This window comes from Puma concolor, chromosome A2 (genome assembly GCF_028749965.1).
Source record: "Puma concolor isolate L17-30 chromosome A2, mPumCon1.1.hap2, whole genome shotgun sequence".
In the NCBI taxonomy this organism is placed as follows: domain Eukaryota; kingdom Metazoa; phylum Chordata; class Mammalia; order Carnivora; family Felidae; genus Puma; species Puma concolor.
In genome coordinates, this window is record NC_141668.1 from 7193394 (window position 1) to 7215283 (window position 21890).

Consider the following 21890-nt stretch of genomic DNA (forward strand, 5'->3'; position numbering starts at 1 on the left):
AAGCGGGTGGACCTCATTCTAATTACTCTAAAGCTGCCTACTAAGCATTTGCCACGGCCCCAGCTATTGTTTAGCCGCCTAACAATAGATACTGTTGGACTGAGATTCTGTCAATTTTGCCACTAACTTCTGTGCAGTTTTTACAAAAGATACTTTTCTGTCGCTGGACTTTGACTTAACTGTAAACGAGTTAATAATTTCCTAGTTAGATACTTACCTTCCTGGATTTTTGCAGGACCCAAATTGTTCAATTGTCTATGGAAGCATTTATAAAGCATAAAACCCTACACAGAAGCCACTCGGCCATCAACCTTTTACAGAATCCCATTCGTCTCTTCATTTTCTTGATTGCCTACTGAAGGTTTAACAAAGGCTTGTGTAATTCCAGTATGCTAGTTCCCAGATCTGCCACTGGTTATGAATGAGAAGACCACTTCTCTCTGGACATGGTTCCTCCTCTAAAGAGTGCAAGACTTCCTCCAGATTGACATTTCACGACCAAGAGTATTTCAAGGACCAAAAGAATGAAGCCCATCTGGGATCCTATTTGCATTAAGAAAAAAGAGACAGACGGAGCACCTGGGTGGCTCAGTTGGTTAAGCCTCCGACTTCGGCTCAGGTCTGGATCTTGAGGTTTGTGAGTTCGAGCCCTACACCAGGCTCTCTGCTATCAGCACAAAGCCTGCTTCTGATCCTCTGTCCCCCAGTCTGCCCCTCCCCCACTTGCATGCACCCATAAGCTCTCTCTCTCTCAAAAATAATTAAACATTTTTTTAAAAAAGGAAAAAAAAGAGAAAAGACAGAATGGGGAGCAGGGGGGAATGGAAGACTTCCACATTTAAAAAATATATGTCTGTATTATTAAATTTTGACAAGATAATTGAGTACTTTTGTAACTGTAGAAGAAAAAGGAGGAAAATAAAACTGGACACCTTGGAACAGAAGCATAGCTCCTGTCTGCAGAACTATGGCCCCTCCAGCCTGAGCATTTCCTCCTTCAAGACTGCTGTCAGCAGTGCGCCATGCTGAGCAAGGATTTGGGAACCACCTGGTCCCCCAAGGGACCCAGAAAGGACCCACGGACCCAGCTCTGTCACAGCTTTACCAGCCCTCTCACGGCAACTTCTGTGGCTCTCCCTTTTTCAGGGCACTTGGGTGGCTCAGTCGGTTAAGTGTCTGACTTTGGCTCAGGTCATGATCTTGCGGTTGGTGAGTTCGAGCCCCAAGTCAGGCTGTGTGCTGATAGCTCGGAGCCTGGAGCCTACTTCAGATTCTGTATCTCCCTCTCTCTGCCCCTTCTCCACTTGTGCGCCCTCTCTCTCTCTCAAACACAAATAAACATTTAAAAAATGTTTAATAAATAAAGATGATGGTTTTTCAAAGTCAGGAGCCCTGGTCAGATCCCCTCTCCCACATGCTTTTCCCCAACCCGCAAGTAAAAACCCTAGATGCCTGAGGACCTGTCTCCTGCTCCCTGCCCTGCCCATCATCTCCAGACATTGACCTACTTTCCTGCCCTCCCCCCCACCAAAAAAGCATGGTTCCCCTTCCCTTGAAGCCCTGGGGTCCCATAAAGAGATATTGGAAGTGAGGCATTCTTGAGACAATGCTTCCAGTCTCTGAAAGATAATTTGCCATTTACCACACAGGTTTTTCAGTGGCTCCCTACCCTCATAAACCCGTATGAAACTTGGAAGCTATCTACTTCCATCCTACACGCTTGGGATGGGGGAGTCCCCATCGTCTCTGCTGTCATCTACATACACATACACGTCCTCCCTGGACTTGGGCCTCTTGGAGGTAAGGACAAGATCTTGTCCTGGTAAACCCCTAGTTTCCATTGCGACATCAAGACCATGGTGGGCATTTAATGATGCTCTGCCCCCAAAGCAGCAGCATACTGCATTCACCCGATAAATAGGTGGCAGGGGTCAAGAGCACAGGTTCCAGGAGCCACACAGGCCTGGGTTGAAATCTGAAATCTGGATTCTCAGTGATGTGCCCCTGAGCAAATGTTTTCACCTGTGAAAGAAGAGCACCTACCACACCAGGATTACGTGAGACGGTTTAGGTAAACTTCTTTGCGAGGTGCCACTCACATAACCATACTGCGGTTATTATGCGCTGCATGCTAGGTGCTGGATCTGTGCAGAAATTACTAAACCTGGCGGGAAAAGGGCCTCCCGATATGTGTCAAAAATAGGCACCCAAATTTGCAGGAGACAACCGGTGCAGGGAAGCATCTGTAGTTCCAGATGTGGGGGGCTGCAGCGGGCCAGCCTCGAAGGCACTGCAGGACATTCACATCAGACCTTTTCCTCCTGATAACTGGCACCAGACAAGTCTGACTCGACCCCACAGAAAGCTAGTCCCCCGGAGAACCAGTCCCACCTGCGGGGTGCGCCTGGCCTCCCCCCGCCCCCGGGAAGAACTGGAGGCAGGGTGCAAAGGAGCCCGAGTGGGGCACTTGTCCTGTGGCCAACCCCCGCCCCCAAATTCCCCTCCTCAGAGCAGAGTAATGCTGCTGCTCCTTCAAACTACACAGCTCCCCGGGAGAAAGGAACACTCGGCCACCAGCTCTAAAACCAAATCTTTATTCTCTAGTTTGAAAAGGAGGGTAAGCGGTTGTTCCGTTTCATTCCAGAGAACAGAAGGAGCCCCGGTAGGTAGAAATTACAGGAAAGCAGATTCCATTCATTCTAAGGAAGAATTTCTAACAATTAGAATTATCCTACAATAGGACCAGGGCCTCAGGAGGTGGGGACTACCCGTCACCTAAGTGTTCAAGCCGAGACTGGGCATCCATGCCCTAGAAAGGCTGGAAAGGAACCTCGCCCCTATCTTCCTGCCGGCTGCCCCTCCATTATCAGTGGGGCAGTCCTTTCCACCATGTTGAGTTCCGGAAGGAGTGGAGGGTTGGGGTGTTCAGACAAAAGCCTGGACACAGGGCTGCTGACAGTCAGGGGACGCTCAGAGCGCCGGGAGGGTGGGGTGTTGACGGTGGGGAGGGACAGGGTGGAGCTGAGTGCTAACAGCAGATGGGTCTCTCTCAGCCCAGGTGCCTATGCAGGGGCAGGAGGAAGGGGACAGGGTGGGACAGGTTACAGCAGCACGGCCTCACCTCTCAGTGCTGGAAAAGGCCCAGGTGCTGCCTAACAAGGCCAGCAGGTTCTCCCAGGTGTATCCAGCTGGTCCACTTTTCCTCCCAAGTGCTCATTTACTAAGGACTGTACCACACCTACTTCCAAAAAAAAAAAAAAAAAAAAAAAAACCAGCGGAAGGAATTCATAATAAAGGACAAGGACATTAAGGCGTTAACACCAGAGGGGAAGGGTCTTCTTCCTGCCCCCTGGTGGCCCCTCCAGCCAGAGGGCTCTAAGGGGTAAGTGGAGCTGCTATTGCTACTTTTCCAGGGCACAGGATAGTCAGGACAGAACCTTAGCAAACACCAGCTGGAGGCCAGGGTCCCTGTGCCCCGGACAGTGGCCTCCCTGGCCGCAGGGGGGCCAGACCTCCCTCTCTACCAGGGCCCCCAGCTCACTGGCTGCCTCTCCCACCCCTCGCCTACACCAGCAGCAACCTAGGGGCCCCCCGACGGCCCAGGCCCACGGCAACGCTCCCCTGTGAAGGGCTCCCGGGGCCCCCTCGCCCTCAGCCTCCGCAGCCCCTGCCCTCTCAGACATCATGCTTCTTCTGATGGGCCAGGAGCTTCTCCTCGTCGTCAAAGGTCTGGCCGCAGATGGCGCAGCAGAAGGCGCCGTCCCGGATGTGGCTCTTGCGGTGGGTGATGAGATTGGACTTCTGGCTGAAGCTCCGGTCGCAGTCGGGGCAGGCGTAGGGGCGCTCGCCCGTGTGGATGCGCCGATGGGACACCAGGTTGGACTTCTGGCTGAAGGCTTTGCCGCAGTCTGGGCAGACGTAGGGCTTCTCGCCGGTGTGGATGCGCCGGTGGGCCGCCAGGTAGGGCTTGTGGCGGAAAGCCTTGCCGCAGTCCGGGCAGACGAAGGGCCGCTCGGGGGCATGGTCGCGCCGGTGGGCGGCCAGGTGGCTGCCCTGGGAGAAGCGGCGCCCGCACTCCTCGCAGGCGAAGGGCCGCTCGCCCGAGTGCACCCGGGAGTGCGCCACCAGGTGCGTCTTCTTGCCGAAGTTCTTCCCGCACTCGGCGCAGGAGAAGGGCCGCTCCCCGGTGTGCTGCCGCTGGTGGGCCCGCAGGAAGCGCTCCAGCCGGAAGCTGCGGCCACAGTCTTCGCAGCCGAAGAGCGAGGGGGGCGCGGCCGCCGGGGCCTGCGGGGGCGCTCCCGGGGCCTCGGGCGCAGGCTCAAGGGCGGGTTTCAGCGGGGCCTCGGCTGGGGGCTCCGACGAGGCCTCCTGCGGGCCGGCCGGAAGCTGGGGGCTCCCCGCGCCCGGGACGCCCGGCGCGGACCCTTCGGACCGCTTGTGGATCTTGCTGTGAGACAGCAGGTTGGGTTTGTGGCGGAAGCGGCGCCCGCACTCCGTGCACGGGTAGGGCTTCTCGCCAGTGTGGATGCGCCGGTGTGAGGTCAGGTAGGGCTTATTGGTGAAGCGCTTCCCGCATTCGGGGCACTGGTGGGGCCGCTCGCCCGTGTGCACGCGGCGGTGGGCGATCAAGTTGGGCTTGTGCCGAAAGCGCTTGCCGCAGCAGGCACACTGGAAGGGGCGGTCGACCGCGTCTCCACCGGGCCGGGGGGCGGTCACGGCCGGGCGGCCCCTAGGCCGGGGCCCCAGAGCCTTGGCTGCTGCCTCCTCCAGGGCCTCGGCTACGTGAACCCGCTTGTGAGCAACTAGCTGGTCCCACTGGGCAAAGCTGCGGCCACAGTTGCCACATATGAAGGGCCGGGCCTCCGGGGCTGGGGGGTGGCACCTCCGCGCGTGAGCTCGAAGCTGCTTTTGTCGCCAGAAGCGTCTCTCACATTCAGGACAGGCGATGGGCCGCTTTGCGGCCGAGTGGGCTCGCAGATGCAGAACCAGGGCCACCCAACCTCGGAAGCTCTGCCTGCAGAGGTGGCAGGCGAAGCCCAGATCTGGGGTGGCGGCGGCATGGACCTGGCAGTGCAGCGCCAAGAAGGGGGCGTGCCGGAAGCGCCGGCCGCATTCAGGACAGGGCAGGGGCAGGCGGGCCTGGCAGTGTCGGGCGTGAAGCCACAGGGCCACCCAGCCGGGGAAGTGCCTTCGACAGTGGGCACAGCGATGGGCCCTGCCCGGGGCTTGGCTGCCCGACTGGGCCACGGAAGTGCCTTGTAACCTCAGCCCGCGGGGCTCCTTCTCCAGGGTCGGGGGCAACTTCTGGGAGGGCCCAGAGAGCCTGGGCTGGGCTGGGCCCATGGCCAGGGGGCCCCTGCAGCGACGTTCCAGCATGGGTTCTTCCTCTGCTGAGGGTGGAAAAGCAGTGTCACTCTGGGGATCAACTCATCCTGCCCCCGTTCCTCCCTGGCCGACCCCAGGCCCGAGAGGAGCTCAAATCTCTGAACTGCTAGAGCCCTTGAATCAGGACTACCCTTCTATTGCCTTCTGTGTTCTGCGTCAGTTCGGTCAGGGGCTTCTAGATACCATTCCAAGTGTATTTGTCCTAAGTGTTCATTGAGCCTGGAAACTACCAGAAGGGAGGAGGAACTCTGACACTTCTTGGAATCCCCCTCGTGGCAGTCACCCCGGGTCTGGCATGGAGTAAACACTCCAGCGCTGGCTGCACAAACATTCCTGCCTTAGGACTCACCAGAAAACGCCGTCCCCTCTCCCTCTAGTGCTTTCCACTTTTCAAGTGCTTCCCTGCTGCCCTCGGCTTGTTTCTACTATTTCCTCTTGCTACCTTTGAGTAGCAACCTTGTGAGGCTGGATGAACAGACATTATTAAGCTCCCTGCTTGACAGATGAAGCAACTCTGAGGCATAAGAGGAAGGAGGGAACTTGCCCGAGAGGACACAGTAAACCAAAAGCAGAACCAAGAATAGGGGACAGGCCTTCTAAACTCCCAGTTAGCGTTCTTTCCTCCAAAACACCAGGGTATTGTACAGCTCCCACAGAAACTCCTACGGCCCTTATCCTATTTACCCTCTCCCAGGCTCTAAGCGCGCCACAGGGGAGGCATTTCTGGCCTCCCTAACCTCAGTGTCTCAGGGCGGAAGCCTGGAGAGCAAGAGAGAACAGCGCTTCTGGGGAACAGGAGGGCAGCGCTTGGATGGTGCTCCCAGGACTGCAGAACGCCAGGCCACTGTCTGTCCAGGCGGTGCCCACACTCTGCCTGCCTGCCCCCCTCCACCCACACGCGATTAGGACATCGCGAGAAGGAAAGCGCCCGTGAATCCAAGAAACACCCACAGCCTATTAGCCTCGGGCCGGATCCCTGCCTCCCCCGGGGTGGTAGCGATTACTGGGGCAAGAGAAGGGGAGGAAAGACAAGACTGCAATCTGGGTCCCCTGCCAGGTCATGCCCCAACCCCACCGGGGGCTGCCCCACATTCAGCTATTCCGCGGCGCCAGGGAGCCCAGATTCCTCAAGAAGAGCTTCCTATAGCCACTGAGGGGTGGATGGTAGCTAGCCTCTTAATGGACCTTCACTTCAGGCTTGCAACCTCCGGACACATCCTCCCTAAATCCCCTAGAGCAGAACTCCTCTGGAGGAGCCCAGACGTGACTCATTCCCCACGGCCAGACTGAGCACAGGGAAGACGCTGGTACGAGAATGTGATCCTTCCCCCCTACAGGTGACTTCCTTCCTCCAGGAGGAGATCTGAGCACTGGGGCTGTGGAATGGTGTGGGAACCCAACAAAGAAGGCCAGACTCTACCCTGCAGACCGTAGAGCTGGAGATGAGGCTTTTTCCAGCTCCTCCGGGGGATGTTCCTGGGGATACTTCTGCGGCTGTAGCGCCTGCTTCGGCCCACACTCTGGTAGCCCCCAGATGTCAGAGAAAACTGCAGCAGTAAAGACACCCCTACCCCCATGGCAGAGCTCAGACCTCTGAGCGCAGAGAGGCCAGCCTTACCTGCGGGGAGGGGAGAGAAAACACGCGTGAGGCTCTGAGCTCCTCTAGGGCAGTCATCTTTGTGTCCTCGCCAGCCACAACCCCCTCCCCCACCCAGGCTCGACACCCCGCCCGGCAGGGGAACCTTAATGGCTACTGGATTAATAAATGAATGTGTCCCCTTCACCAAGGAAGTACACGCCAGCGTTCGGGGGTCATTTCCTCCACTGGTAAGGTCACAGCACGAATTCTCCATGCTGATGGCCAAAGGCCGGCCGATGGCAGAAACTCGGGAATCCCTGCTGGCTCCCCTTCCCCCACCCTCCTCCCAACAGGAATTCCAGGCCCGTTTCCCAAGGGGCTGCGTAGGGCGAGCTAGTGTGGCCAGGTCTCGGTCACAATCCCCTTGCGCCTTCTGGACGGCAAAGGGTCGTGGAGACCCCACACCCCCCTTTTGTTTTCGCGCGTGTCCCCCGTCCACGTCGCGGACATACGGCTCCGCGCACCCCGAACGGGCCCTTTCGGGTCCCCACGCAGAGCGCACCTCGCGGAGCCTGTGCGCAGGTGCGCGGGCTCGGCCCCCCTCCTTCGGTCCAGCACTGTCCGCCCCCCCCCCAACACACACACAGTGCACACACAGTCACGCGCCCGGCAGGTAGGGCCGCCCGCCTCGGGCCCGCGTGGAACCCCGCGCCCTGCCCGGGACGAACCTCTCCGGCGGGGTGCGCGGAGGCGCGTCGCGCGTCCATGAGGCCGGAACGCCGGCGCCGGCGGCCGCGCTCCCCACCCCGCGCGGCGACAGCGGCAGGTTCGAGTTCACAACTGCCAGGCCCGGGCCCAGCCCCCCCGCCGGTTCCCAGCGCCACGTGACTACAGGAGCTGCCGAGGGTCAGTCGCGGGCTGGGGCCGGCGGCCGCGGCCGGAGGGCGGGGCGGGCGGCGGGGCCAGTCCCCTCCGCACCCTTCCTCCCAGCGCCCCCTCGCGGGCTGGGCCGGGTCGGGGGCGGCTGCCGGGAGCCCGACTCGGTAGCCATGGCGACCGCAGCCCGGATTTTCCGGGACGGGCCCGGATCAAGTTTCCCGACCCTTTGTCCCTACGGAGGACACGCGTCCCTGCGCGACCGCGTGGCCGGGCCGCGGTCCCTGGGCTAGACCCGGCCTCGTTGGCTTCTTCCGAGAGGGCGCTCGCGGCCTCCCGGCCACCCCTGCCCCGCTGCGGCCGCGGTCGGCCACCGCGACCTCTGGCCTCGCTGCAGGATCGAAATACCCCTGGCTGGGGGCGGCGCGGCTGACCCGAAAGTCTGGCTTCTGGTTTGTTCACGAGTGGAGAAAGGAAAGGCCCGATCGCGTGAACTTTACAAAGGGAATGCCCTCAATTCCAGAAATTACCACGAGCAGGCGTTCGCTGCTTCCCGGGGCCGGGGGCATGGGGCCTGGCTCAGGGACAGCTCTCGCACCGGGCATTTCGCTTGGAAGCGCGCGGCAGCCGGTTGGCGAGTGCGGAGGCAGGTGCGAGCCTGTGCCCGTGACTCACCGCCGAGCAGGTGGCCGTGGCTTTCCAAACCATACACTTCCTGGGGTTTCCAGGCTATTACAGTGTCATGCACTTTTGTGCTTTTCAACAAAGTCAGCGTTAAGTATACAATCATTTTTAAAACACTTAAATCTGTTGCAACAGTAGGAAATAGAATATAAAAATCTGTCCTACTCTTAGATCCGTTACATTTCGTGTTTTGGTATGTCTCCTCCGATGTTTTTTCTATGCTTACCTATGCATGTTTGATGTGATTAGGATAATGCGATGCAAAAATGTATTCTGCCCATTTCTCCCATTTTATTGGATATTCTTTTATGACATGATCCTTAATGGCAGAATAAATGTACAGATACATTTTCTTGTTTTTCTATATCATTGATCATTATAGATTCATCCTTTATCGTACATGCCTGATTTTAAAATTCTAGGAGTGGGCAACTGATGGGTCAAAGGCACAGTATATTTTTTAAATGTTTTCTAAATTACCTTCCAGAAAATTTTATTAGCTTTCCCTTGAGAAATGCCCATTTTTCCATCTTATTGACAACACGGGCTATTTTTTTTTTTTTCAAATTTAAAGTCATTGTCGGGGTGCCTGGGTGGCTCAGTCAGTTAAATGTCCGACTTTGGCTCGGGTCATGATCTCACTGTTGGTGAGTTCAAGCCCCATGTTGGGCTCTGTGCTGACAGCTAAGAGCCTGGAGCCTCCTTCGGATTCTGTGTCTCCCTCTCTCTCTCTGCCCCTCCCCTGATCATGCTGTGTCTGTGTCTCTCTCCCAAAAATAAATAATAAAACATTAAAAAATAAGTAAATAAAGTCATTGTTTCTCATTGTTTTGAATTTCGTATGTCATTTCTTGGATTACTAGTGAGCTGACTTGTTTTTTCACATAGTTATGTGTTGCCTTGCCTTTTTGTATTTCTTTTTTTTTTTTTTTTTTTTTTTTTTTTTGCGAATTTGCCTATGTCCCTTTGCTCACTTTTCTATTTGTATGTATGTTTGTTTTTTTTTAAGTAGGCTCCACGCCCAGCACAGAGTCCAGTGTGGGGCCCAAACTCATGACCTTGAGATCAAGACCTCAGCCAACAACAGTTGGTCCCTTAACCGACTGAGCCCCCCAGGCGCCCCTCTATTCGTCCATTTTTAAAAGCTGGGAAATTGGTTTTATTTCACATTGGGGGCTCATTTCTTATAAAGTAAAAGACTTTCATGGTTTCTGCCTTGGGTGTCATATATAGAGCAGCCACTGCACCCCAAATTAAATTTTATGTGTATATTTTTATCACAGAAAATAAGTTTTAATATCTAATAATGTAAGTACTCCCCCTACGCACAGATTTCTTTTTTTCCCCCCAAAAAAACTTTCTTGGCTACAGACAGTCGTTTATTCTTCCAAATAAACTTTAGAATTTTCCCATATTTAAAATTTTTTGTCAATATTTTAAAATCCATTTGAAGAGATTTGAGATTCAGGTCCCCTGCATTTGTTTAGGTCTTATTTTACTTCTCACAGTCAAGGTTTCTATTTGTAGATTAAATGTAGGGGCGCCTGGGTGGCTCAGTCAATTAAGTGTCCAACTTCAGCTCAGGGTATGATCTCACAGTTTGTGAGTTCAAGCCCTGTGTCGGGCTCTGTGCTGACAGCTCAGAGCCTGGAGCCTGCTTCGGATTCTGCGTCTCCCTCTCTCTTTATCCCTCCCCTGCTCACACTCTGTCTCTCTCAAAAATAAACAAACGTGTAGACCAAATGCTGGGCCAGCCCAGAGTAATTGTGAGATATCCATCAGTTCGTGGCTAAATGTGATACATCCAAACACTGCAATCCCACAAGCACCCTCAATGGGAAATTCCTTCACAGACCCTCCAGAGTATCTTCCTCTGTTGGTAATCAGAGTCTCTTAGTCGAAAGGCTCTTCACTGAAGTCCATTAACTACTCCCTCACTCCCTGGGCCCCGATGGAAGGAGTGTCTTCCCACCCAGTCAGGAGTTAAGCACCTGCTGTAACTTCCTCTTCTGGCATAGCCAAAGGAAATGATGGGTCCCTTGCTCTGCAGAGACGAGATGAACACAGGAGTTGCGAGGGATTCCCTGACTTTCTACCAGCCAGGAATTCTAGGCCTTGGTATTTGAGACTTCACCCCTCAGTATGCCTTAGAGGAGGATGTAGCGGGGGAGGAGGATGTAGGGGGGAGGTACAGCAGCCAGCCAAGTGGCCTGCCCCGGTGGAGTAGCTCTGACGTGCTCACCAGAGAATGATGGGGCTGGACAGGGTATAGGACCCACCGGACAGCAAAAATTGCCAGGGACTCAGGGAGGATCCCCCTTCCCCTCCAACGATGGCTGGCTCCCACTACTGGATTAGATGACAAAGTAGGTGGGCATGCCAGGGGATGAGGGGAACCATGTCTCCAGAAATCCTCCTTGAAGAGAATCGAGTATTGTTTAAAATGTTTTGTTAGGCCATAGCATCTCTTTTTATTATTTTTTATTTTAGAGAGAAAGCATGTGTGCAAGCGGGAGAGGGAGAGAATTTCAAGCAGACTCCACGTCCAGGGCGGAGCTGGAGATGGGGCTCGATCCCACAACCCTGGGATCATGACCTGAGCCAAAATTGAGACTCAGACGCTCAACCCACTGAGCCACCAGGCCCCCCAGGATCAAGTATTGTCTGGAAGCCGTCCCGTATCTGCAAGAGGGAAAACTGCGTCCACCTCTCGCAGATACACTGTCCCAGCCGTCCCCACTGGACTCACTAGACATCCAACAAATAGGGAGTCAGCGCCTGCCGTCTGCCACTGGGCCACACGCTCACCCCTTCACGAGCCACACAGAAATGGCCCGCGCTATTTCCCATGAAAGGATGTTGAGAGGACTCGTAGCCCTGGTTTAGCGATGGAAATCTCTCTTGGGGGGGTAGTACTTAATATGAAATGAAACCAAGCAGTTGCTGACAAATTTTGAATGGATGGCTATTGAAAAGCTGGAGAGAACGTCACTAACGCAACCAACACTTGTTAACTCTGGCTTGAGACAGCTTCCCGAAGGCAGACTGGAAACCCTCACAGGGCTCAGTCCAGGAGTTTGCGGGCAGCCGGGGGAGGAGGCTGAAAAGGTCCCAGCAGACCTTGGTGGAGGGCATGCCTGCTGGCCCCGTGCACCTGCTCAGGCAGCCCTCCATCGTGAGCCTCCCCCATGGGGATGTGGGCAGAAAGCAGCCGCGGCCCCCACTGAGGAAGGCCCTGAGTGTCCCAGGCCAGCACCCGGGCAAAGGAGCCTGCTCAGTGTCGTGGAAACTCCTCAGGAAAAGATCAAAGCGCCCCTCCTTGTGCAAGGCAAGGCGGTGCTGTAAGAGCAGCCCCAGACAGAGGGCAAAGGTCCCCCCCACCCAAACTGCTGCACCAGACCTTCTCCTGTGGTGTCTGTTTTTTTCTGAAAGGAAAAGCACAGAATTGGTCAGTAGGAAACCAGGTAGAGATCTGATTTCCTGCGGTGAAGCCAGTTCCCGGGCGCCTCCCGGCTGTGCCCCCTCACTGCCCCAGGCCCTTCCGCCAGCCTCCCCTACTCTCCCCCTCTGCCCCAGGCCCAACCCTAGGCCAGCATGGCCCTTTATTTGGAAACCTCTCAGATGGCCAGTGTCTCTGTCGGGTTCCACCGGGTCTGACCATGCCCGCCTCTGTCCCTGCCCCCCCCCCCACCTGTCTGGCTGGACGCTGCCCAGCCACAAGAGCCCAGTCCCCCCATGGGGCCTTTGCCGTGGTGGTTCCATCCGCTGGGATCACTCATCACTTCCCTCAGATCCCAGCTCGAGTTTCCTCTCCTCCAAAACGCTCTTCCCAGTGAAAGGCCCTCCTCTCTGCACCTGTAGGAGCTTCCTGTGGCCTGCTGTGACAAATTACCACCAATCTGGTGGCTTAGGACAACACACATGGGTTCTCTCGCGGTTCTGGAAGAGGCCAGAAGTCCAAAGTCGGCTAGGGCAGGAATCGAGGGGTCGGCAAGTCTGTGTTCCCTTCGGAGGCTCTAAGGGAAAATCTGGTCTCCTCACCTCCTGCAGCTTCTAGAGCTGTGTTCTGTGTTCCCCGGGGCTCGGGGCCCCTTCCTCCGGCTTCCAGGCCAACAGTGTAGTGCGCGTCACTTTGGTTGCCACATCTGTCCCTGTTGGAGTCAGAGCTCCCCCTGCCTCTCTCTTGTGAGGACTCTTGTGATCATGTGTGGGCGCCACTCGGACAATCCAGGCTAATTGCGAGGGCAAATACAAGTTAAAAGTATGAAAAATAAGTTTTAATTCTCCCTGGTGCAAAAAGGGACAGACTTTCCCTCCCCACCCCTTCCCCTAGAGCATTTACTTGAGAAAACTCATCATGGTGGGGCGGCTGGGTGGCTCAGTCGGTTAAGAGTCCGATTTCAGCTCAGGTCATGATCTCCTGGTTTGTGGGTTCAAGCCCCGCGTCGGGCTCTGTGCTGACAGCTCAGAGCCTAGAGCCTGCTTGGAATTCTGTGTCTCCCTCTCTCTCAGCCCCTCCCCCAATCGCGCTCTGTCTCTCAAAAATAAACAAACATTAAAAAAAATTAAAAAAGAAAAGTTGTCATTGTGAGTTTTTCTCTGCCCCTTGGAGATGCATGCAAATCCTTTTAAAAGCTACCACAAGCCTCTTGCCAGCTTTGCAGCCCAGGCCTCTTTCCCAAAGCCCTGGGAGCCACCTCTCTGATATGTAAACATCAAGGAAGATGGTGACCCTGGGTCCCGCTGCCTCCCCGCCACCCCCCCCCCCACACACACACCCAGGGAGGAAGGGTGGGAGCCTGACTTCTGCGGGCCCCTGGCTCCAAGCTGCAAACCCACCTCCTGCCATAAAGATATAGGAGCCGTGCATTTTTCCTTTGCATGAAGGCAATTAGCAAACACAGGTGGCTACCCCAATCGCCAGGTGAATTCAGGAGGAACTACGGTGACAAATCCGGGAAAGACTAGTTACACTTTATCTTAAGTGAGTGAGTGAGTGAGTGAGAGTGTGTGTGTGTGTGTGTGTGTGTGTGCGCGCGCATCTGCTGGGCTGTGTAACAGGGTGAGATCTCCGTTTTCCCGACCTCTTAGCGGACTGCCTGTAATGTACATCTCTTCCTGGTTTCTTGTTTATTCGACAAACTGTTTTCTTTCTCTTCTGCCTTTGAGGAGAGTTTTTGCCGGGTTGGTAGGAGATTTTGTTGTTAATTATCGCTCCCCAACATAATCTCCCCATCTCGAAATTCTTAGCCTACTCACATCTGCAGCCCCCTTTGCCATATAAGGTAACATTCATAGACTCCAGCCACTGGGACCTGAGCAGGGATCAGAGGGTCTTTATCAGCCCCCCACCGGCTCCTACCCCATCACCTGCTAGCTGCCCTATTGGGCTTTACTGTTCTGCATTGCTCTCGTCACCCATGGGAAACCGTTTAGATATGTACTCACTTAGAAAGCAAGGATCTGGCCTGTCTTGTCTACTATAGCCAGCCTCTAGAAAGGCTTCAGGTTCATGGTAGGAACTCGGTAAGAGCTGTGGGCCAAATGACTGAGAAAACAGAAGAGCTCCAGCCCACGCTGAGTGAATTGGATTAGAACACACAGGTGTGGAGGCAGCATTCTGGATCAATCGTTTACCAGCAAACTTCAAACTCTCCCCGCCTTGGCCACTGCTTGTTAAGCAGATGATAGGAGTCTCACAGAACTCTGAGAGAAAAATTCCACTTTTCCTCGTAGGAAAACTCCAATCAATATGTGAGGGAGGCAAAAAAGAAGACACTTAGGAGAAAACTTGGGTCTGTAATTCTCCCCCTTGAAGGACTCTGACTGTAGGTAGCAGTGCCTCAGACATATTCTTTTACCCAGAACATTATTCTAGAATGACAGGAACGCGAGAACCTTTGAGGAGCCTCTGGCTCTGAGGGGAACCGATGCTCAGCGGGAGGAGGACGCCTGACGTCCCGGGGACCACGTTTACCAGCCGCTTGGTGATTTGCTCTCAGGACCACACGCTGCCAGGAAGAGTGGCAACAAAGCATTTTGGCGTCTCAGCCAAGAGAGGACGTACTTGACTTTCCCTGGAGATCTCCATTTTTACCCTTTCCAGGTCAGATCACCTCTATTAGGATGATGCCGTGTCTATTTCTACTCCCGACTGGCATCGGGCTGTGTCTTCTTCAACTTAATTCAAAAGGTGGATTTGGAAGCCTGTGGGTACCCATTCGTGGTTTAAAAATCTACTAAAAGCCAAGCTTGATTTAGAAACACAAGGAAATTCTAAATAGAATCTCTGTGAAGCCTTCGCAGTTCAGCAGAAGCAGGTGTATGTGCAAGTGTTTCCTTCCTGCAAGGGGCACGCACCACTCTGCGTGTTCACCAAATACCAAAAGTGCTACCTCCGACCTGAGCTCATTCCCACCCAGACTCCTCTCAAACAAATCCACGTGGCGAGTCAGAACGTAAAGCCTGGTTTCAACTCAGAGCCTTTCTCCTCCGTTCCAAGACCAAATCTGGGTCACAGTTAAATTCGATGCCTTCAGAACTGGCCAATGAGACTTCAGATGTTCTCAGAAGTGGTTTGCCTCAGCTGTCTTAAAACATGAGAAGAGTCTCCTCTAAACGGGACTTAAGAAGGTTTGTTTTGAGGACGTTATTAGGAATTACAATAGTACGGGCGCCCGGGTGGCTCAGCCGGTTGAGCATCCCACTTCCGCTCAGGTCTCGATCTCACAGTTCATGGGTTCGAGCCCCGAGTTGGGCTCTGTGCTAACAGCTCAGGGCCTGGAGCCTGCTTCGGATTCTGTGTTTCCCTCTTTCTCTGCCCCTCCCAGGCTCACGCTCTGTCTCTATCTCTCTCTCAAAAATAAGTAAACATTAATTTTTTTTAAAAAAATTACAATATAACATCATTAACTACTACACAGTAACATTCCATTAAATTACTACATTCAACCACATTATACAAAATAAAATTAATTTTAAAAAGAACATTTGGAAAGTATTTAATTTCATAGCTTCTAAACTGCTCTAAGAACCTTCCACTGGTGGAGACGCTGTTTATTATCTGTGCCTGCCCTGGTTCACAGTTCTAACAAATGTGTGCAGGGTAGACAAAAATCATTGTAACAGATTGGCATGATCTATGGGTCAGATGGAGCTAAAAACACTTCTTACAGTCAAACCATAAATCAAAAAGTGACCATAGGCTACTGCAAGTATGTAAGAAAAATAATTCTACAGCCTATTATTTGAAAAAATTGGTAGAGCGGCGCCTGGGTGGCTCAGTCGGCTGAGCCACCGACTTGGGCTCAGGTGGTTCGTGAGTTCGAGCCCCGCATCAGGCTCTGCACTGACAGCTAGGAGCCTGGAGCCTGCTTCGGATTCTGTGTCTCCCTCTCTCCCTGCCCCTTCCCCACTCATGCTCTGTCTCTGTCTGTCTCAGAAATAAATAAACATTAAAAAAAAAATTTTTTTTTTTTTTTTTTTTTTTTTAAAGAAAAAATTGGCAGAGAACTGGCGAGGGGTAAAGGACCTAGCTTGTGCTCACCATCTCCATCTAGTGGTGGATCCCTGCATGAGGCTTAATGGACTCCATGAGGTCTGTTGGATATTCAGCTTGGTATCTGCCTTCTGACCACTTTGATTTAGAAAAATAATTTTGCATCATGAAGCTGACTCTTTAAATGTACTCCAGAAAGGTGCAAATTCCTTGTATTAGTTTGCTGAATTTTCTTGAAAGAGTAATTATAAATTATAAAATGTTAATGGCATGTTAATATTAAGGTACTTCCACTGATTAAAATCCAAGTTTCATTTCCTGCCACGTTAAAACATTAAAAATGGCATCCCGATCTCTTAAATATTTTTTTCCGGATAAAATACAAGATTCATATGTTGATTCTTTTGTTTTAATGTTTTTCTTTTTTAAGTTTACTTATTTATTTTGAGAGAGAGAGAGAAAGAAAGCAGGGGAGGGGCAGAGAGAGGAAGAGACAGAGTAGCCAAGAAGGCTCCGTTCCACACTGCCAGTGCATGGAGCCTGATGCGGGGCTCGAACTCATGAACTGTGAGATCGTGACCTGAGCTGAAATCAGGAGTTGGATGCGTAACCGACTGAGCTACCCAGGCGCTCCCATATGTTTATTCTTAAAAAGTTAATTTTGATTCTTTTTCAGCCTAGTATTAGCCATCCTAGCCTCATTCTTTGGATCACTGATTATTGTGTCACATAGACAAAGACGTGGCTTTTCTAATAATCGGGTTGAGTGCATAGTACCAAGTCTTAGGAAAGGATTTCTTCTGTATGTGTGTGTGTAGGTTTGCTAGGGCTGCTGTAACACACACACCGGGTGGTTCAAAGAGTAGAAAGTTATGATCACAATTCTTGTGGCCAAAAGTCTGAGGTCAAGGTGTCCACACGGTTGGTTCTTCTGAAGCTCCTCTACTTGGCTTGTAGATGGCTGTCTTCTCCCTGTGTCTTCACGTGGCCCTCCTTCTGTGTCCTAATCTTTTCTTATAAGGACACCAGTCATACTGGATTGGTGTCCCCCCCCCCCCCCCGCCATGACTTTGTTTTACTTTAATTACCTCTTTAAAGTCCAAACTCCAAATACAGTGTCACATTATGAAGTACTTGGGGTTAAGACTTCAACATATGAATTTTAGGGGAACACAATTTAGCCCATAACTCTCTCTCTCTATATATATATATATACACACACACACATATAAAGTACATTGTATATAGTGTGTATAAATAAAAATAGTTCATGAACTCTGATTAAACATGGTGGATCACACATGTGTTTATCCCTACTCCCTTCCAAAACTCTATCAAAACGATGGTAAATGAATAAAAAGATATAAATTCACAAGGAGAAAGAAGCCGGGAAGGAGACAACCATGGTTGAGACACAGAACCTGTTCTACAAGCCGGCTGGGAAGGAGCCATGGTAACTGAGCTACCAGAAGCCAAGGGTCTTTCTGGTACCCCCAGAGCACATGGCAAAGGAAGCTGTCAGCTCCCTGTGGAGAAGCACAGCAGGAATGAATAGGGAAGGGGAGGAAACTTGTGCCAAACCCTGGGCCATCAGTCACTTTCCACGTATGTCCTCATTTAATCCTCAAAACAAGCCCGTAGCGTGGAGTTTCTGATGGCCACCTTGCAGAGAAGGAAGCAGAAGTTCCGGGGATTTGGGGGGAGGGTAAATGAGACCCTCTGTTTGGGGTAATTAGCCTTGGGCCTGGAGCCAGAGAAATGCCAGTACTGGTCCCCGGCCCACCAGGTCCCAGAGCTGGTTACTATTTGCTCAGGATGCATGGCGGCTGAGTGGTATTTGGACAGTTTCCCCCTCGTCCCACACTAGCCTGGTGAATTCCATCACACCGTTCCGACATGCCTGCGGGCTCGCACGAGACCTCTGAATCTATCAGCACCAAGGATGAGACACGCAGGATCAAGACTGAACATGTTTGCTGGTGGTAAGTCACTGGACACCATACTCCTCTCTCTCCGTGTGGCCTCGGAGGCAGGGGGAAGGGTCGAATGACTCCTGAGGCCTCATCGGGTTTAAGGATGTCTGTATTTGTGGGAAGGCTTTCCCGAAATGTGGGTCTGAGGATGCTGGGGACTGGTCACCCAGGAGGGGCTGAAGAAGAGGGCAGCCCTACAGAGGCAGGACAGGGGGCCCGGGCAGCCCCATATTCCATGGAGAAGCCGGGCCAAGACCGCTGAATGCTTGGGCTCCTCAGCCAAGGGGAAGTGGAGGGGAGGGTGGATTGGCCAGGGTTGGGGTGAAGGTCAGGCGGCAAGTCAGGGCGGGGAAGCGGGAGGGTGGATGGGAGGTGGGAGGTCTCCAGGGCCGGCTGCCTATCCTAACGGGGTGGGGAGGAGCCTTGGGAGGGCTGGGAGCTGGAGGGGGGTGTGGGAGGAGATGGGGGCCGAACCGGATTGGAGGGTGGGGGGCAGGAAGAGGCTGACAGGCTTGCCACAGTCGGCCAGAAGGGCAGCAGAGGCCCTGAAGCAGAGAGGAGGTGAGGAGGGGAGAGGGCCCCAGAGGCAGCTAGGTGAAAGGAGGGGCCACAGGGAGCAGCTCCAAGGGTGAGGTCTGTCAACCCAACTGTCCGTCTGTCCATCCATGAGCCTTTGCTGTAAGGCAACACCCTGGTATCTTTCACCGAGGGGGCTTCTGTTTCCACATCTGTAACTTTCTGGTTCTAAGACCGCCAGTACACCGGAGTTCTGGGGGTGGGTCCATGCCTCAGGCAACCCCAGTTGTGGGCTGGGGTGGGCTGGGGTGGGCTGGGGGACGGGATCAGAAAGGCTGGGAGAGGGGTGGTGGGGGAAGGCCCCAGAAAAGAAGTTAAAGGAGACTTCTGCCTAAAGAAGAAAGCCCTGGTAGGGTGGAGCTGAGACCCCGGTTTGGTTTCGGGGATCAGGGCTACGTAGGGCCAATGGCCACAGGCAGCCCCAGCACAGGGAGGGTTAAGCATCCTCCGGGTTCCCACCCTGCTCTGGGCCCCTCCCTTGTGTTTACGTCCTCCCAAAAATATTCTGCCTCCAGCTGGCCTCCTTCTGTGTCCTGCCCCTCCCCCTTGAGTTAGCCTTGGGGGCCCGAGGGGGTGCCAGGGCCAGGGCTCCCAGGACTACGAGGGAGCCAGCAGGCTCGGGCGTGCTGGGGCAGAAGCGGACCTGGAGAGGCTGAGGTGGGGGAAGCAGAGAGGAGCTCTGGGGGCAGCAGGCAGGAAAGGGGACTGGAGACACACGGGGAGAGAAAAAATGCTTTAGGAAACAGTGAGGCGGAACCGTGGTAGTGGGAGACCGGAGGGCTTCCCAGGCTCTTGGCCTGAGGACAAGAGCCAGCTCAGCATCTAGCCGGGACAAGGCCAACCGTGGGCTGAGCTGGATCCAGGGCAAAGTGGGGGGTGGGGTGGAGAGGGGAGCAAGGACGAGGGGAATACCAGGGGAGTCTGGACAAGAGGGCCACTTCCTGCTCCTCCACCTCTGCCTCCCCCACCAGCTGCAGGGCCCGGGCTGGCGGCTCCCCTGGCTGAACACACTCTCTGCAAGGCCAGGGTGACAGAGGTGAAGCCATGTGGCAGCTGCTGATCCCCGTGGCCCTGTGGCTGGGCATGGTGGGCCTGGGCAGAGCGGAGCTCACGGCGGCCCAGCAGCGGGGCCTGCAGGTGGCCCTGGAAGAATTCCACAAGCACCCGCCTGTTCAGTGGGCCTTCAAGGAGATTGGCGTGGACAGTGCCACAGACACGGTTAGCGGCACTGCCTGGGGAGGGGAGGGGAGGAGGCAGGAAGCAGGTGCAGAAGTGCTTGGGCTCGAGCACCCAGTTCTCCAGAGGCGCCGGCATCCCAGCCGCCTTCTCAGATGTGCTGTTTCACGCAGGGGAGGAGGGGCAGGTCACATCTAGGGACTGCTGGGCCACTCAGCCGGCTGCTGGCCTTTGTCTGTCGGCAGCTCTTCCCTGCAGGGACCTTTGTGAGGCTGGAATTCAAGCTCCAGCAGACGAGCTGCCGGAAGAAAGATTGGAAAAAAGCTGAGTGCAAAGTCAAGCCCAATGGGGTGAGTGAAGGCCTGTGTGTGTGAGAGAGGAGAGAGGAGACAGGAGACAGGAGAGAGAGAGAGAGAGAGAGAGAGAGAGGGAGGGAGGGAGGGAGGGAGGGAGATGGGGGCATTCACTCGGTGCGAGCATATGTCATCGGGGTCCAGCAAAAAGCCCTGAGGTTGGGGCAGCCTCCCTAGAGGCCGACCTGGCTGTGTGGGCCCCGGGTCATGGCACTGTGGGCGGCCAGGGCCGGGACAGGCAGGAGCAGAGAGGACAGATGTTCTTCAGGGAGAGTCCTCCTCCTGTCCGAGCTCCTATCTCCGGCTTCCAGTCACTGGTGGAAGAGGCCCACGGTATGGGGTTTGCCGGGTCCCCATCCCAGGCCCGGTGAACTCCCCACTTTCGTGAGTCTTCAAGTAGACACAGCCCAGCCTGGACTGATTCGTAACAGGGCTTGACTGTATTCTGTCACCTGGGGGGCACAGCCCTTGCCACGGGGGAGTCCCCAGGCTGGGAGTGCCACGATCTGGGAGATCCAGTGCTAGTCCCGGCCCTCCCAATCACCAGCCTGTGACTGTCAGCTCCTTGAAGGCCTCAGTTCCCTCCATCTGTTAAGGGAGGGACTGGATTATACCAGTGACTTTTTCCAGACTTTTATGTCATGACCCTTGTATTCAAATCAAATCCCAGAAGAAAATGCAAATTAATATATCAGTAGAGTGGCTCTGGTCAAAGTCCGGTGGGGAGAGTCCATCTGGGGAAGGAGTCCTGCCACACACACACCATTAGCTTGAGAGCTGCAGGATGGGCCCGACTTGTGAGATCTCCCCGTCCTGGGGTGGGCCTGGCCCGCAGGACCCCTCGCCTCTCCGCCCTACAGCCTGCTGGGAGCACCCATCCCCACAGCACGCGGCCCCCAGTTTCCACCCCGCCGGGGCCACAGGACTGCCCTGACCTCTCTCCTCCCCCGGCCCCATGCTCCCCTCCCCAGAGGAAGCGGAAATGCCTGGCCTGCATCAAGCTGAACTCTGCAGACAAAGTCCTAGGCCGGATGGTCCATTGCCCCATACTCACGCAGGTCCAACGGGTAAGAGTGGGCAGAGGAGGAGGTGGAGAGGAGCGGGGAGGAGGATGGCAAGGGGGGGAAGGTGAGGAAGGGGTGAGGAGGTTGTGAAGGAGGGTGGGGAGGGGCTCTGGGCCTGGCCCCACTATTCCCTAAGGGATGTGGAGGTGGGTGCCACCCTCCCCGGGGCGCCGCTGCGGGGACAGCAGGGACAGCCATGGGCCTGAGCCGCTGCTGGCGCTGGCAGGAGCCTGAGGAACAGCACGAGGGGCAGTGCAGCAGGGTGGAGCGTGCAGGAGAGGACCCCCACAGCTACTACTTCCCGGGACAATTTGCCTTCTTCAAGGCCCTGCCCCCGAGCTGAGGCCTGCTGGTAGGTGGCCAGGACAAGGGGGACTGGGCGGAGCCGGGACAGCTGGGCCAGGGTGGGGCCCAGGGAGGCGGCGGGGATGGGGGGGGGAGGGGTAAGGATTCAGAGCCTGGGAAAAAAGCTTGGACTGACCCAAACAGCCTCCCTCACACCCAAACCTTAGCTTCTCTTTCCTTTCCTCTAGAATTTTGTCCCGCTTCCCGGACAGCAGGAGGTAACCAGTGAAAGACCCACCTCCCATCCCCGCGCCCAGGGAGGACAATCCCATTATCCCCGAGCTAATAAAACCGCTCTCCCAGATTCGTGCTCTCCTCCTCTTGTATGGCCTCCTTCTCGGCTCAACTGTGGGAGCGAGGTCTTACAGGAGGGACAGGAGA

The 21890-nt window shown here is 54.7% G+C and overlaps 3 protein-coding genes across 13 annotated transcripts; 2 read left to right on the forward strand and 1 right to left on the reverse strand.

Moving 5' to 3' along the window:
• Positions 1-2578: 2578 nt before the first annotated feature.
• Positions 2579-7850, reverse strand: REPIN1 (replication initiator 1). 8 transcript variants are annotated; one of them, XM_086687073.1, is made up of 3 exons: positions 7693-7849; positions 6806-7003; positions 2579-5387 (listed from the first exon to the last, which is right to left on the reverse strand). In XM_086687073.1, the coding sequence occupies exons 2-3, from the start codon at positions 6960-6962 to the stop codon at positions 3676-3678; spliced, it is 1869 nt and encodes a 622-aa protein (XP_086543199.1). In that variant the 5' UTR covers positions 6963-7003; positions 7693-7849; the 3' UTR covers positions 2579-3675. The 8 variants fall into 8 exon arrangements, with proteins under 8 accessions (XP_086543199.1, XP_086543189.1, XP_086543178.1 ...); XM_086687063.1 differs by having other exon boundaries at positions 2579-5390; XM_086687052.1 differs by having other exon boundaries at positions 6806-6932; positions 7693-7848.
• Positions 7607-13067, forward strand: LOC147582971 (uncharacterized). Its single transcript, XM_086687157.1, has 2 exons — positions 7607-7870; positions 11015-13067. The coding sequence occupies exon 2, from the start codon at positions 11658-11660 to the stop codon at positions 12579-12581; it is 924 nt and encodes a 307-aa protein (XP_086543283.1). The 5' UTR covers positions 7607-7870; positions 11015-11657; the 3' UTR covers positions 12582-13067.
• A 5391-nt stretch (positions 13068-18458) lies between these two features.
• On the forward strand, positions 18459-21813 carry RARRES2 (retinoic acid receptor responder 2). 4 transcript variants are annotated; one of them, XM_086687209.1, is made up of 6 exons: positions 18459-18556; positions 19543-19789; positions 19993-20097; positions 21072-21167; positions 21391-21516; positions 21698-21813. In XM_086687209.1, the coding sequence occupies exons 2-5, from the start codon at positions 19616-19618 to the stop codon at positions 21505-21507; spliced, it is 492 nt and encodes a 163-aa protein (XP_086543335.1). In that variant the 5' UTR covers positions 18459-18556; positions 19543-19615; the 3' UTR covers positions 21508-21516; positions 21698-21813. The 4 variants fall into 4 exon arrangements, with proteins under 4 accessions (XP_086543335.1, XP_086543342.1, XP_086543352.1 ...); XM_086687216.1 differs by having other exon boundaries at positions 18475-18623; XM_086687226.1 differs by lacking the exon at positions 18459-18556 and adding an exon at positions 18645-18770.
• Positions 21814-21890: the final 77 nt, after the last annotated feature.